Source organism: Ammospiza caudacuta, chromosome 5 (genome assembly GCF_027887145.1).
Source record: "Ammospiza caudacuta isolate bAmmCau1 chromosome 5, bAmmCau1.pri, whole genome shotgun sequence".
Taxonomy (NCBI): domain Eukaryota; kingdom Metazoa; phylum Chordata; class Aves; order Passeriformes; family Passerellidae; genus Ammospiza; species Ammospiza caudacuta.
The window spans coordinates 46,798,524-46,812,883 of record NC_080597.1 but is presented as its reverse complement, the minus strand read 5'-3'; the positions used below and the strand labels follow the sequence as shown (position 1 = coordinate 46,812,883).

Below are 14,360 nucleotides of genomic sequence, written 5' to 3'. Positions count from 1 at the left end.
TGTGATTTTCACTGCATGACGTGCAATAATACTGTCTTTTATGTGTTGTTTAGGTCTGGGTTTAGCATTCAACTTACAGCCTGCCTTGACCATGATTGGCAAGTATTTCTATAAGAAGCGTCCCATCGCTAATGGATTGGCAATGGCTGGCAGTCCAGTGTTTCTGAGCACATTGGCACCTCTCAATCAATTCCTCTTTAATGCTTTTGGCTGGAAAGGAAGCTTTCTTATTCTGGGTGGACTTCTTTTGAACTGCTGTGTGGCTGGATCACTTATGAGACCTGTTGGACCAAAAAAAGCCCCTCCTGTGAAAAAAGATGTTGAAAAAGGCACAGGAGATTCTGTCTTGCACAAAAACAACAAGAAGTCTTGTTGGCAAACTATGAATAAGTATCTAGATCTGTCCCTTTTCAAACACAGAGGGTTTCTGATATATTTGTCAGGAAATGTCATTATGTTTATTGGTTTCTTTGCTCCAATAGTATTCTTGGCTCCTTATGCCAAGCACAAGGGAATTGATGAATATTCTGCTGCATTTTTGCTCTCTATATTAGCCTTTGTAGACATGTTTGCTAGGCCTTCCATGGGACTTGTAGCAAACTCCAGGTTTATCCGGCCAAAGATTCAGTACTTTTTTAGTTTTGCTGTCTTGTACAATGGAGTCTGTCATATCTTGTGCCCTCTGGCAAAAAATTACACCGGCTTGGTGATATATGCTGTATTTTTTGGGTTTGCATTTGGAATGGTTAGCAGCGTTCTTTTTGAGACCTTGATGGACCTTGTTGGAGCTGCCAGATTTTCCAGTGCGGTGGGTCTTGTCACCATTGTGGAATGCTGCCCTGTGCTCATAGGCCCTCCTCTAGGAGGTAAGAATCTATTTCTTTCCATTTTGTCAGACATTACTGCATAATCTTGCAATGTAACATTGAATTAATATAAACATTGTCCTTAATGTTTTCCTTTTACTAGAAATGTACCGTAACAGCCTGATAGTAAAAGATAACACTAACAGGAAAGTGTCAGAAGAAACACAGGCCGGCTCAGCATTTTAGGCAGGGTGCACACATGGTGGGGTTCCATCAGAGTGCTGTGGAGCATTGCACCCTGGCATCATTTCACACTCCAGCTCTGCTCACAGCCAGTCCTTTAGCCTGTTTCTGTAGCCAATAGATGGGGCAGGCAATGCAGAGGATGAACTGACTGAAAGATGTTAGCGTCACCAACTTGTCTTTTCAAGTGTTAGGGGAGCTTAAAGGGAGCCTAGGTGTATCACCTAGACTTTATTCAAGACACTTGGCCTTCTAGCGGCAAAAATGAACAGTATTTTCAGAAAGTATTTTCTGTTTGCTATCTATTTTCTCAGTATTCAGTAATGCTGATAGTAAGCTTTATATTATTGAGATTTCTGATGATATAAGAGATTAAAAAATAGATGTTCTAATTTTGTTGAGAAGCATTGATGTCTATCGTGGTGCATGTGTCGCAGTATAAGCCCAACAATATGAAAATATAAAGATAGTGAGATTGCCAGACTAATGAACATTAGCACTGTACCCCCATTAGCACTGCCTCAGAAGTCAGCAAGACTGTGTGCCTAAAAGCATTTATATATACCAAAATACTTCAGATTACTGTCAGTATTTCAATGAAAATAGCATTGTTGTGTGCAATTCTGAATATGCCAAAACAGTTACACTCCCTTCAGTAAAATAATATTTATACAAGTAAATTTTTAATATGTCTAAAAGCATTCCATATTTTTCTCATCATTTAACATACAAATCCACATTGGCTAAGGTAGACCAGAATATATCCTCACACAGACTCATTCTGTGCCACCTAGTGGGGAGTCTGAGCCTCTAACCACTGGAGTCCAGCCTTTTCATCGAGGTTCTGAGATCAGTATCAACTCAAAAGATGTAAAATCCAATATTTATGGAGACGTAGCTTACACAGTTATTTATTTTTCAGTGTAAAAACTTTTCAGGAGTTTTGGAAAGCATTTTTTGTGTGCTATAGCACCATGAATAATTGATTTAACTTGTTGAACCGAGGCAACAAAGGGGGTGAACATATGGAAAAGCTAAGCTCCAGTTTTGACTAGTTCATATGTTTTAAAATAGTATGCCGAAGCATTTCTAATTCAGAATTTTGTTTTTAAATATATTTTTATGAGACTGCTCATTGATGAAAATCAACAGATTGCACTATTTACACTAATAAGTGAGTTGTACACTTGCAGTGCTATTTGAATTTGTCCTAATACTAGGTTTGTGAAAAAAAAAAAAAAAAAAAAAAAGTCTGGAATACTTTCATGGCTTGTAAGCATGTATCAGGTGAATAGGCTGGCATTATATTTTCAGCCCAGTAAAAGCATCTAAATGCATACTAAATTGAAGTGTGCAGCTTACTCTGTGAGTTTCAATTATAGTGTAGGAAACTTCAGAGCTAAATACTTGGATACGTACAGATGTTAATTTGGGAATTGGGAAAATTTAGAAGGAATGTCTCATAAATTGGAAGAACTGTTATATTTTACTCTCCTTGTCATAAAGAAATTTAATCTCAGAGGTCTGAATGCAAGTTTTAGGTACAGGGCTCAGAGTTTAAAACTCAGCAGTTGAGTGTGATGGCTGAAGGCAGAAGCCTTTCTATCTCTCACCAGTCAAAGGAGAGTAAAAGTGAAAAGCAGGCAGCTGATGCACAGAGAGCCTAAAAAGGCACGTACCTCTTCATCCTATTGTCTTTATGCAGCCTCAGTGAGTGTCAAACTGTCACTCCAAACAATAGGAAAACAAAATTAGAAGGTGAATAAAATAATAAGGTAATGAAAGAATGAACATAAAAGAACTGAAAAACTGTCATTATTCATTAAGATTTACTTACTTTGTTCTTCAACATTTTATGATTGTCAATGTCTTCAATTGCTATCTGGATTAACACAGGGTTTTTTTACGAGTTCCACTGTTTATGTCAGACAGCTTTAACATGTTGAAAATGCATTTCTGCTCCAACTTCAAAACCAAAAATATATAGATATTTTTACCAAGGGAAAGATGTGGATTTTATTTAGTATCCTAGTCTAAAGACACTTTTTCTTTTCTTATCTTTGTATTTCAGGTTGGTTAGTAGATGTTACTGGGGAATATAAGTACATGTATTTTGTGTGCGGAGTGATCGTGACTGTGGCCAGTATCTGGTTGTTCATTGGCAATGCCATCAACTACAGGCTTTTGGCAAAAGAAAAGAAGTTAGAAGATGAGAAGCTGAAAGCACAGAAGAACGCCGACCCAAAGGAAGCAGAACCATTAACAAACAATGAGAATGAAGATGCTTCCAGCAGAGCTGATAAAGCTCCTGAAGATCCATCAGAAAGAGAAACCAATATTTAATCTGAAATACAGCTAAGAAGGCAACATTTATGACTTCCATTAGGAATATATCTTCAAGACACAGGCCAGGTTTTGTGGTAATAATGATCAGTCACAATATTGGATGGGAACAGATTTTTGCCCTATGGTAAGACTCAAAGCTAAATTACTATCTACAGTTAATTTGTTTCAGAGATACAAAATTACGATTACAGAGGTAGTGACTCAATGCAAATGAGTCCATTGAATTTTGACTCTGGACAATCAAGAGTCAGATAAACCATGCTATAAAGCCTTCCAATGACAAACAGTTTTGTTTCAGAAGTGTATCTAGTGCAAGAGTATCTCCTGCTCTTATTCGGGAAGATACTTGCATTTATCTTTATGATGTGGTTAAAGTCTTTTGAAATAATCTGTCCAAATTCTACTTACCGTTAATATTAAAGAGACCATAAAGTCTAAGATTTGTTTCAAAAGAGACATAATACCTGACTCTAGCACACTGAGACATTCTTCTCTTTTGTACATCCACTTGATAAAAAATATGGCTGCATATGCAATTATGGATATAAAAGTTAAGTGTAGGAGACAAATAATTGGTGATCACACCTCTAAAATGCAATAAAAAGCTGATTTATAATATATTCCAGAAGTAGTTTCCTCCAGTGATAACTGATTACATATTACTTCAACATGTACATTTGAATTCAAAGTATGTTCACACCTTGCTAATTCAAACTAGCTAAAATCTGCCTGTACATAAAGGGTTTAAACCCAAGTTTTGCATTTCTAACAAGAGTGGCAATCAGTTTGTTTGCCTGTGTATTACTCTGTAGCTGAAGGATCTGGATCAGACTGTGAAGCCATTTTCCTAAAGGGACTAGATTCATAATCTGCTGATGTTAAAAGGATACTAACCCTTGGCTTTTGTGGCCTTAATGAGTTTCATGACAATGACTTCAAAGTAGATGCTTGGCTTTATTGACAAGTTGTTAGTTGTTTGATGGTGTCTTGAGAGGAGATGTAAGATCTAACTTCTGATCTTTGCAGATGGGTAGCTTCCCAGTTCCCACTTCCCTTTCCCAGGAATTTAGTGAAAAGCTACTTCTTTTTTTGTAGTGCTGCTTTGAGCAAAAATGCTGCAAGGCACCTTGACAATGCCAGTCTGGAAGCTTTGTATTGACACACCAGTTTTATGCAGGATGTTTAGTCTTGTGTCTACAATTTCATGCAGACCATCATATAAATTAAAATGTACACAATTGTTCCCCTTCCTTTAGACAAAACAAGGCATAAACCTACAATTTTACTTTACACAAATTGTTTAGTACTGCTTTAAAAGTTAAAAGTGAAAGCTTCTGAAGATAATAAGCGAAATTATTTCTGTTCTATTTCTAGGTAAGGAAAGGTGCTATTCATTTTGGAGGGATGCTTATAAATGCCTCAAAAATTGTGAAAATTAAGGGTCTGATTCATAAAACATTTATGCACTGTTTATGCAGGATACACCTACACTCAGTTCCAGGAAAAGAAAATTATTCATTTTAGTCCTCTTCTAAATCCCGAAAAGTTTGAAATATATCGGACAGAGAGCTAACAGTGATAAACACACTTTGAAGTGCCAATAACAAAATTAAAATAGTAAAATAGTAAAATCTAGTAGATACGGGAGAGCTTTTAAGAAAGTAATTTCTTAATATTATTATGTTCAAAATTATTTTAATTTTTCTTCTAAAAATGTGGGTAGTGCTTGCTTCTGTTTTACTGGTTTATCGTTTCATAGAGTTCCACAATATTGCTTATTTTTTTTAATTTTCTCATCACTGTTTTGGGGAGAAATATGAATCTACTCTCATCATGGTACAGAATTTAATACCTACTTTTTGCCTAGTTATATTCAGGAAAACCAAACTTCTCCAACAAATCCTATAAATTTTTAGGAGCATCAGAATCAAAATATGTGCATTTCAGAGTTTCCGGATAAAATACGGATTGCATGTTCAGACTCAAGCTGTGTACTTTGTAAAGAGAAATGATTCAGACCCAGTAAAATTACAGTTCCTCTCCCAAGCCCCAGCTTCAGAGAGGAAGTAAATTCACTGCGCCTGCATCCAAACCTTAGCCTTGCCAGCACCCCATGACATGAAGCATTGCTCTCTTTATGGCTGTACAAACACACTGAGTGAATTCCAGGAGCTGTGAAGGCCTTGTGTGCCCATAGCCAGAAAGGGATGTTTCATAGATGCTAAGCTTTCATACAGTGAGGATTGTCAGTTGTAAATACTGGATTATGAAAGATGAACTGAAATTTTAGCTGAAGAGTGGTCATCAAGAATATCACTCTGCTCTCGCTAGCCACTGATAGAAATGCAGAGATTATTTGAAAAGAGATTAATACAGGAACTGAACCAAAATGTCTGAGGTAAAATTGTAGGTGCTTATTGTTATCTCTTTGCAATAAAGGAACATGATTAAGAATAAGGGTAGAATACAAGAAGTGTCAGCTTTTGACTGAAGGCTGTTACAAGTTGCTGTTGAGTAAGTAAAGGATTCAGAAAAATTATGAAAAAAAAAAAAAGACTCTCAGGAAATATGCAGGCAACTTGCCTGTTCTATGCAGGATCTCAGAATACAAAACAACATGGCATAGGAAATAAGGGAAAAACAAAGTTCCTTGAGCCATAGACACATCTGACCACTAGTAGCAAAAATTATCTCACTATCTCAGAGGAAATAAAAATTTCTGTAAACACTCTACAGAGATGCTACTCTTTCATCTCTGGTCCATTATGTTAAAAGTTAATAGGAGTGCAAGAGCTGCTTTACCACCACTCACCAATGTGCAGTTTTTAATCCCATAAGGCAAAATGATGTGGCAGGCAACTAGAGTGATACAAGGTAGGAGGAGACAAGTTAAACATTTCCTTGCACCTCTTTCATTACTCTTTCTCTTAATAATGACAACAAAATAAAACCTATCAGCATACTCTTGATATTACTGAATATTAAAGAAGTTAAAACCCAGATATGAGTGAAGAAAATTGGAACTGTATCTATGCAAAAACTGCCTCAAATTAAAAACCTGTGTCTTCCAAATAGCAGGTCCTAAAGGGGCAATTGCCTAGTATAGGTAGCTCTTATTTCTAAAAGTAACGATAATAATAAATTGCCTTGAATCAACTTTATTCTGAACATCAAGTAGTGAAATAAGTATAACTTGCCTTCAAACTCCTGAATGTCACTTCTACTTACACTCCTATTTGTCACTCCTACAAATTGACCTGTAATTTGTACAGCAAATAATTTCATCGCTACATTTCTACTTTTGAGATTAGACCTGGGTATGTACATAATTTCTCTGAATTGCTCTGGTTTCTCTTAATTACCTCTCCCTCAGTTTGAACCACTGAAGGGTCAGGACTAAGACATTCCCCTGATCAGTGATGAAGAAATTTACCCCAATTTTCTAGCACGTGTCTCTTATGCGCTCTAAGAATCTATAGTCTCAGTCAATGCAAGCAAATCCATAATTGGTCTTGTTGTCTTTTATACTCATGTATACTTCATTCTTTTAATTTCTCTGCTACAGAATTTCTAAGATGATTGCCCTTTTTCTCTTCTAGAAATAATAATGCAAAAATTTTAAAAGTAGTAGGAAGGTGGATAGCATCAATAATATTTTCCCCAATTTCATATCAGGGTTAAATTTCAAGCTGTTTTAAAGTACACATTCAGATACTTCTCTCTCTTTTGGGTTTTTATGTCATATACTCTATTAGCTGGAGAATTCTCCTGTATTGCCCTTTTCAACTCCAGAGAAAGACTCTTCACTAATAATTCTCTGTATTATTTCAGGAACATATCAAAATTTCACCCCTCCTATCTCTCCCCATTGAACTGTGGTTACAATTGTTGTTAATTCTGTATTTCCATGAAGTTCAGAAAAGCATCTTTTTGTATGAAAGAGTACAATGCTTTTATTTCAGGAGTGTGTTTTGTGAACTGCTTTGACAGAGCTACGGAAAATCTTACTTCATCTTCAAATAGATTTTTTTAAGTGATGCTGTCCTTATTGAGAGGAGATACAGTTTTACTTACTGCTGAAGTGAATGGCAGCCAATTTCACCGACATTGATTCATATCAATGCAAAATTCACGTGAATTTTAATAGTCGTGTTACGTATCAGCATCCACTGTGCTTAAAAAGCATTTGGCAATGTGTACATGATTGTTCCTCCCAGAGAATTCTCATTCCTTTTAAACATTCTCCACCTCCACCACCCCATACTTTGATGCAACAAAAAAAAATTGGACTGGGGATGTAGTGACTTATCCTTAAATATTTCTTGTTTTTTTTCCTGAAATGACACATTTTCTATGTTGCCAAATGCAACATTTTTCACTTCCTTCTTTCATGTCTGGTTGTGAATTTAGTGGAGAGATATTACTGGGATACATAAGTTAAAGATACTATATGCAGCCAGATTTTGGACTGCTATCAGGATTTCACTAAACAAAGCTGGTCACCACTTTTATGGATGAACATGCTATAAATGACACCGACAATTTTGCCTATAACAAAATTAAATCAGGCAATTTTTGTTAGTTTCTCTATAGATGACTATTTTTCTACTCACAGAGAGGAATATAAAGGGAATTTTGAAATAATTATTTTCAGAGATGGCTTACCAGTTTTAATAAGGTTGTTTGGAATTTTTTGGGGGTGTGCAAATTTATATATAATGAAAGTGTTTGCATGTACTATCACATTTTTTATGAGAATTTGCATAAGCATTGCTGTGTGATTTCAACATAATTTGCATGTTGTAGTTTTGCAGTTCAAATTTTTCTCATCATCTACCTCTCAGTTGAAGTTTGGAGACTTGCACAACCCTGGAAGAAGAGTTAACAAAATGCATAATGGTAAAACCTGTACAGACTATTAGAAAGTCTCCCAAATATTTAAAGCTGCTTACATTTCTGTTTTCAAGGCAGGGCATATCTGTGTCCACATCTTTGTATCAGTTCACATATCTTTAATCTTTACCCTTACCTGTGAAGTTTTTGCATCACTGATCTGGTTTAAAAACTCAGTGTGTCATTTAGCTATTGAAAGTCTAATGATTTTTCTGTGAGATGATGGCCCATTATTCTTCTTTGTTTTCTTTCAATTTCTGAGTTAGGGAAATTAACAAAGTTAATATATCCAAACAGTTTATAAAATTATTACAGAAAATTTTGCATCCCTGAAAAATAAAATATGTTTCTGATTTAGAAATAATAGCAAATTTTAGCTTGCTTTTCCTTTTTTGGGGCAGTTGAAGGAAGTAGTCACAAAATATTAGATTGGGGTCAAGGAATGATGATTATTCTTCATATGCTCTTCACAAAACCAGAGATGATTGTTCTTTCAAAGATATTCTTCAAACTATTCTTGCCTTCTAGGACCTAGTACATAGTCCGCTAAAGCCAAAATGAAAATACCAATCAAAGAACTTCACCAGACATTGGAAGTGATGTGGCTTCAGTGGAGATTTCAGCCTTATTCTCTCCATTCCAAATCTCAGGACCATCAGATATAACACAGTAAACACAGGATTTGCTACAGCTGGCAATTTTTCTATGCCTGCATAATATTCCTAATGAATCAGTCCCTAAATTAATGCACAACATGTATTATTTTAAAAGCCTATGTAAATAAATTAAAAAAAAATCCCACCATACACTCTGAATGTAGATTATAAAATAGAGAGGATATATTTGAATAAATATCCAAACAAGTCTGTTAACCCCAAAGGAAATTATTTATTTCCTTTCAAGCCTTCCTTGAGCAGTTTATAACCTTCATTTTTCTTATTTCCAGAGAAAATGGTTTATGTCATCTGTGAATGTATATATGGACATATATAAGGGAATATATATGCAGATGTGGTATGTGTATATATGTATTCCCCTATATATAAAACTCTAATTTATATATATTATATATATTTATGTATATATAAAATATATATAATATTTTAGAGTAAGTTGCATATTGTGCCTGATAAATGAAACATAATTGTAAGCAAATAAAAAACTTCCTCTAATGGCAGAAAAATTTGAAGCTTTTTTTGTAAGAGCATATGCTATTTTTCAGTTTCTGCTAAAATTATTTATAGTAGAAATTAATTCAAAAAGCTGCAGTATTATGTAACACTGGTTTCCAACCATGACTCAGTTCAAAGCAGCGTAAGATCACTGATAATGTTCATTGAGGTAGATGGCAAAACCTACATTGTTGGTGAACTCATTAGTGGGGTGTCATTGCTGTGGAAATATTAACTAAATGATCTCTGAACAGACTGCAACCAATATACTGAGTTTTCAGCTAATGTGATATGTATGACCACTTAATACAAAACAGTGGTGGACATGATATTTTTTGTAACATGTATGGAAAGTGAGAATACTCAAGCCTGTGCAAACAATATTCCTCTTAGATTAATATGTGAAATTGTCCAGAACATTAGTCATTAAAAACACTGAAAATATACCATACCTTTAACAGGTTTTGGTGGTTTTAATTTGATGCAAGTAGGCAGGCCCATGAAAAGTCTACATTTGGCTCTCACTCTTTAAAAAAGTATTACCTTAAAATTAGTGGGAGATTTTTCAGAGTGGTACATAAGTTATTTACAAAAATTCCCTTCCTCAAAGAGTGATACAGCTGCATTTTCCACTTACAGCCTACTTGGAAAGTTCACCGTTTCTGCAGTTTATCAAGAGAACCTGGTATTGCTATGCAATAATTAAACATGCAGTAACCATTGTTGTTGACTAATAAAGTTGTTTCTTCCTTTCTGTATTTTGCAATACTGTATGGTTTTTACTTGAATATATTGGCTAGATTTTTTTTTTTGACAATCATTTATTAGCTAGAGGTGCTATTTATGTTCCAAAGAGATATGAGTGAATGATAACTTTCTAGATGCCAAATCCTTTTTTTGACCTGACAAAATTCATTGTTCATAATGTATATTAACCCTGTAAAGTGCTTATGCATTGCATTAAATTGTATTTAAATGCATTTTTGTTCAATAACTTCTATTCCAGGCCTGTACTACTGTGTAATATGTCAAGTTTGTCCATATATATTTATGGGAAATTACAATAAAAATTGTGTATAATAAGCAATTGGGAGAAAAAAAGAAAAATGAAAATAAAATTTCCATGTAAAGTTTTTCTGAAAGGATGTAAATTCTGTTTTCTCAGTCTTCTTAATAGTATATTATTTACACCTTCAGAGTGCGCAAATATTCATAGATATTTAGACTGATTCACTATTCAGTTGTAGCAAAGATCTCTGAATCACTTCTTGTTGCGTACAGAAACAGAACTTCAAATTTCCTGTGGAGAAAAGCTGCTACTAGTAACAGAACATTGTACCAACCCCTTGCTATTCCTAATTTCACCATAATTATTCTCATACATAACTCAAATGCCATCTGGACACCAGGGTTTTTTTCCCCATTACTTGGACTTGGAGGTATTCCTATATTCCATATACATGCAATGTTATTCCTTGGTCACCAATACTCGTTTTGCTACAGAAATTTATCCATATCTTGAAATAGTGTAGATAAGTCTTACTTTGTATCCTCTGAATATTATCTGTTCCTATGTTTTTGTAAATTGACTTCAGTCTATGATTGCTTGCCCCAGTTAAATTGTTATTTACAGAATGTGATTGGATAATTACAATTAAGATATTATGGGGGGTGTTAGAGACAGTATTAAGATGCACCTTTGCATACTATCTACCTTTTAGATAGATGCACAGAAAGCTACTAGAAAGCAAAGATATAAAAAATGAACTATCAAATAAGAAAGAAATAACTTTAACAAAGCAAATGGTTGTTATATTTCTAATAACTGTAAAATCTGTTTTCAAAGAATTATACATATAATCTTCATGATACAGAAGTTTTGATTCAGCTACCGATATATGTTTAGATTTTGTTTAGTTTATGGACCCTTGTAAAAGTTGCATATTTGTTTTAATAATCATAAAAATCCATTTTCAGTCATTGACCAAGCAAAAGAACAAAAAAAAGTTTAAAAATTCTAGTAGTAATATTGTCCCTTTGAAACAATGAACAAGATACGATATTTAACCCTGCTCAAAGACACAGCTGATATCACTTTTCATGTTTAAGGATATGTTGCCTCACTGAATCTAAATGCATGACTAAAATACATTGCTGAGAAATAGATACTGATTTCAGAAAAATAATTCCTATAACTGAGGTTTTGTATTTTTATAGTGTAGTGGCAAGATAAATGGAGACCTCAATCTGTAGTCCGTTTCTAATATAAGCTGTTCCTGTTTTCCAACAAATGTTATTTTATTCTAGTAACGAGCCCTTTTAACTCTGCTAGTTATTCCAAGTTGAGTAAATAGATTGCATTGCCATTGCAACTCAACATTAATGGCTTCCACAGTTTTATTCCTCTGATCGGGACTTTAAAAACATTATCATTCATTGAAGTTCCTAATCTATAACTTGTAGTCAACCTTGAATTTGTGTGGGATCTGCTGTGCCAGCTGGTTCCCTAAAAGTCTATGGGACCTGATGGGATTAATCTGAGATTACTCGAAGTACTGGCTGATGTCATTGCAAGACTTCTAGCAACTGTGTTTCAACAGTCTTGGGAATCTGAGGAGGACACAGGTGACTAGAAGATGGCAAGCATCTGCATTTGCCATAGCACATTATGTCTTGCTTCATCTTCTTACATTACAGATAGAGATCAGAGGTACCAGCATGGTTTTTTAAATTTAAAGTCTGAGTCATAAGTCAAAGAAAATTAAGTGATATATATGTATTATGTGTATTAAGAAAAGTCACATAATTGGTGATTGTGATCCACTGGTTGAATAAGTAGTTCTGTTTCATTAGATGACTTCTAATTACCCATGCCTGGTGACATCAAACTGTAAGTCTGTCTTAGTTAAAATATATCCATTTGCTGAAGGCCTGTTTTTGTCATGGAAGCTTCTTAGGGCATCCTACTGTATAACACAATGATGTTCTCACCTCAAATCTTATATGTGAGAATATGATTCTGTTCTTTTTTTGACTAGCATGAGGCCTCAGTCTTGCTGGTTTTTTTTTCTGTACAAAGGAACTCTTGACCTAATCCAAAGTTCTGCTTTTTTTTCTTACAAGATATAAAAGAAAGATCATACACCTGGACAAAATCCAGAGACACTGAGTCAGATTTATATTTTTAGAACATTTTACCCACTTTTTTATCAGTTAGTGCAAATGGATCTTAAAACATCTGGGACTGTACTGTCTTGAATTCAATTTAAAATTTTATAATCACAGATTTCATGTATTATTTGAAAATTACCTCAAACCAATATTTCACATTAATATATGAGAATTTAAAGTAATTTTTCAAAACTAATACTCAGATGATTTTCTTTTCTGGGATTTTGTCAGAATTTAGAGTAAATGGGCCTGGAAGGTAATTAAGTTACTTCCCTTCTTTCATATTTTCTTCTCCTAACTTTGTCACAGATACTTACCATGCAAATGTGAGAGACTGAATCAATGATTAATGTTTTACACATTGTTAAGATCATTGAAGTACCTTTGTCCACTGTAGGGACTACTGTCCAGTGAAGGCCACCCCTCCCTAAATATGGCTCCAGACAGGAATTTGGACTCTGATGGGAACTTGAGATAAGATAAAGGTGGTACTTTTGTCCAAATATCTCAGATCTAAGGAGAAGTAAACAAGGCTGAGGGAGAAGAATGAATTCACAAGGGAAGCCAAACTCAGCAGCTGTGCTGAAAATCATCTCTGCCTGGGTTCATGGTGGGGGAGGCCACAGCCCACAGGTTCATCTGCTGAGGCCAGGTTTGCACACACTAACCTTGCTGCTCAGGGAGAGGAGGAGAGTTTTTGGGGCTGTGACTGAAGGAGCGAACACCCACACACAAACGGCCTCAGTCGCAAAATCTCCCAACAACAACAAGAGTAAGGAAAAAAAACCCTAAAAAAACAAAAAACACAAAACAACAAAACACAAAAATAAACGTATTTTCCAACAGTTTGCACCTTATATGATAAAAAGGACCTCTGAGAAATTTCTTGGGAATTGTGAAGTCTCCAAAAAGAAAAAATGAATCAAAATGCATACCCGGAGGAGATGCTGCTCAGCATTTGCAGGTGTCATCCTAAAATCCTACAAATATTATTTCAATTTAAGATCAAATTAGATCTTATTGCCTGGAAATGTCAGTTTTAATTTGAGTGCTTTTAAGAGTAATATCTATACAGGGATTTATTTTGTTCCATTAAAAAACACCTATGAATTTTCTTTCTTTTATGTGTTTCTTTTTTTCAGAATTTAATTATAATTTTTTATCCCTGGAAATTGTGTAAACATAGTTAATCAAGCAATATATGTTTATATATATATAAAAACTGTGACAGCAGAATAATTTTCATGCCTTGTATATCAACTATATAGAGTTGAAGTCAATTCTTACTGCTGTTCCTACTTCCCCTTCAAATCTTTTTTCATAAGCTGAAAATGTGCACAGTCTATTTGAATACTTCAATGTTTATGAAATTGGAATGGAAAATTTGCTAATGCTGCTTTACTTGTTTCCATATTTAAGACAAGCAGAAGTTCATCAGCACAATCAGTTTCTGGTTTATCATCCTTATGAAAGTTCATGAAGACCTACAACCTACACAAGCATTTAATTAAACTTTTATATTGCATTAAATTTTCAGCACAAAATTAATGTGAAATATTTAGGAAAATGTGTTATGAAAACATAATAAAACTCTCAAAGCTTTCTTTTGAAATAGTTTTAACTGAATACTAAAAGAAAACATTTCTCTTAGATAAAATAGTCGAGATATCACTAACTTGTTTGTGCTTGTATTTTCCACTAAATAAATATTTTCAGAAATGGTCCTGTA

At 34.4% G+C, this 14,360-nt stretch overlaps 1 protein-coding gene across 2 annotated transcripts in view; it reads left to right on the top strand.

Annotated features, from left to right (window-relative positions):
* SLC16A7 (solute carrier family 16 member 7) overlaps positions 1–10,602 on the top strand; it is an 80,314-nt gene extending 69,712 nt beyond the window's left edge. For both annotated transcript variants that reach the window (XM_058806011.1, XM_058806012.1), the window contains exons 4-5: positions 54–866; positions 3,121–10,602. In XM_058806011.1, coding sequence (XP_058661994.1) covers positions 54–866; positions 3,121–3,392 — 1,085 coding nt within the window. In that variant the 3' untranslated portion in view covers positions 3,393–10,602. The remainder of the gene's footprint in view (positions 1–53; positions 867–3,120) is intronic.
* Positions 10,603–14,360: the final 3,758 nt, after the last annotated feature.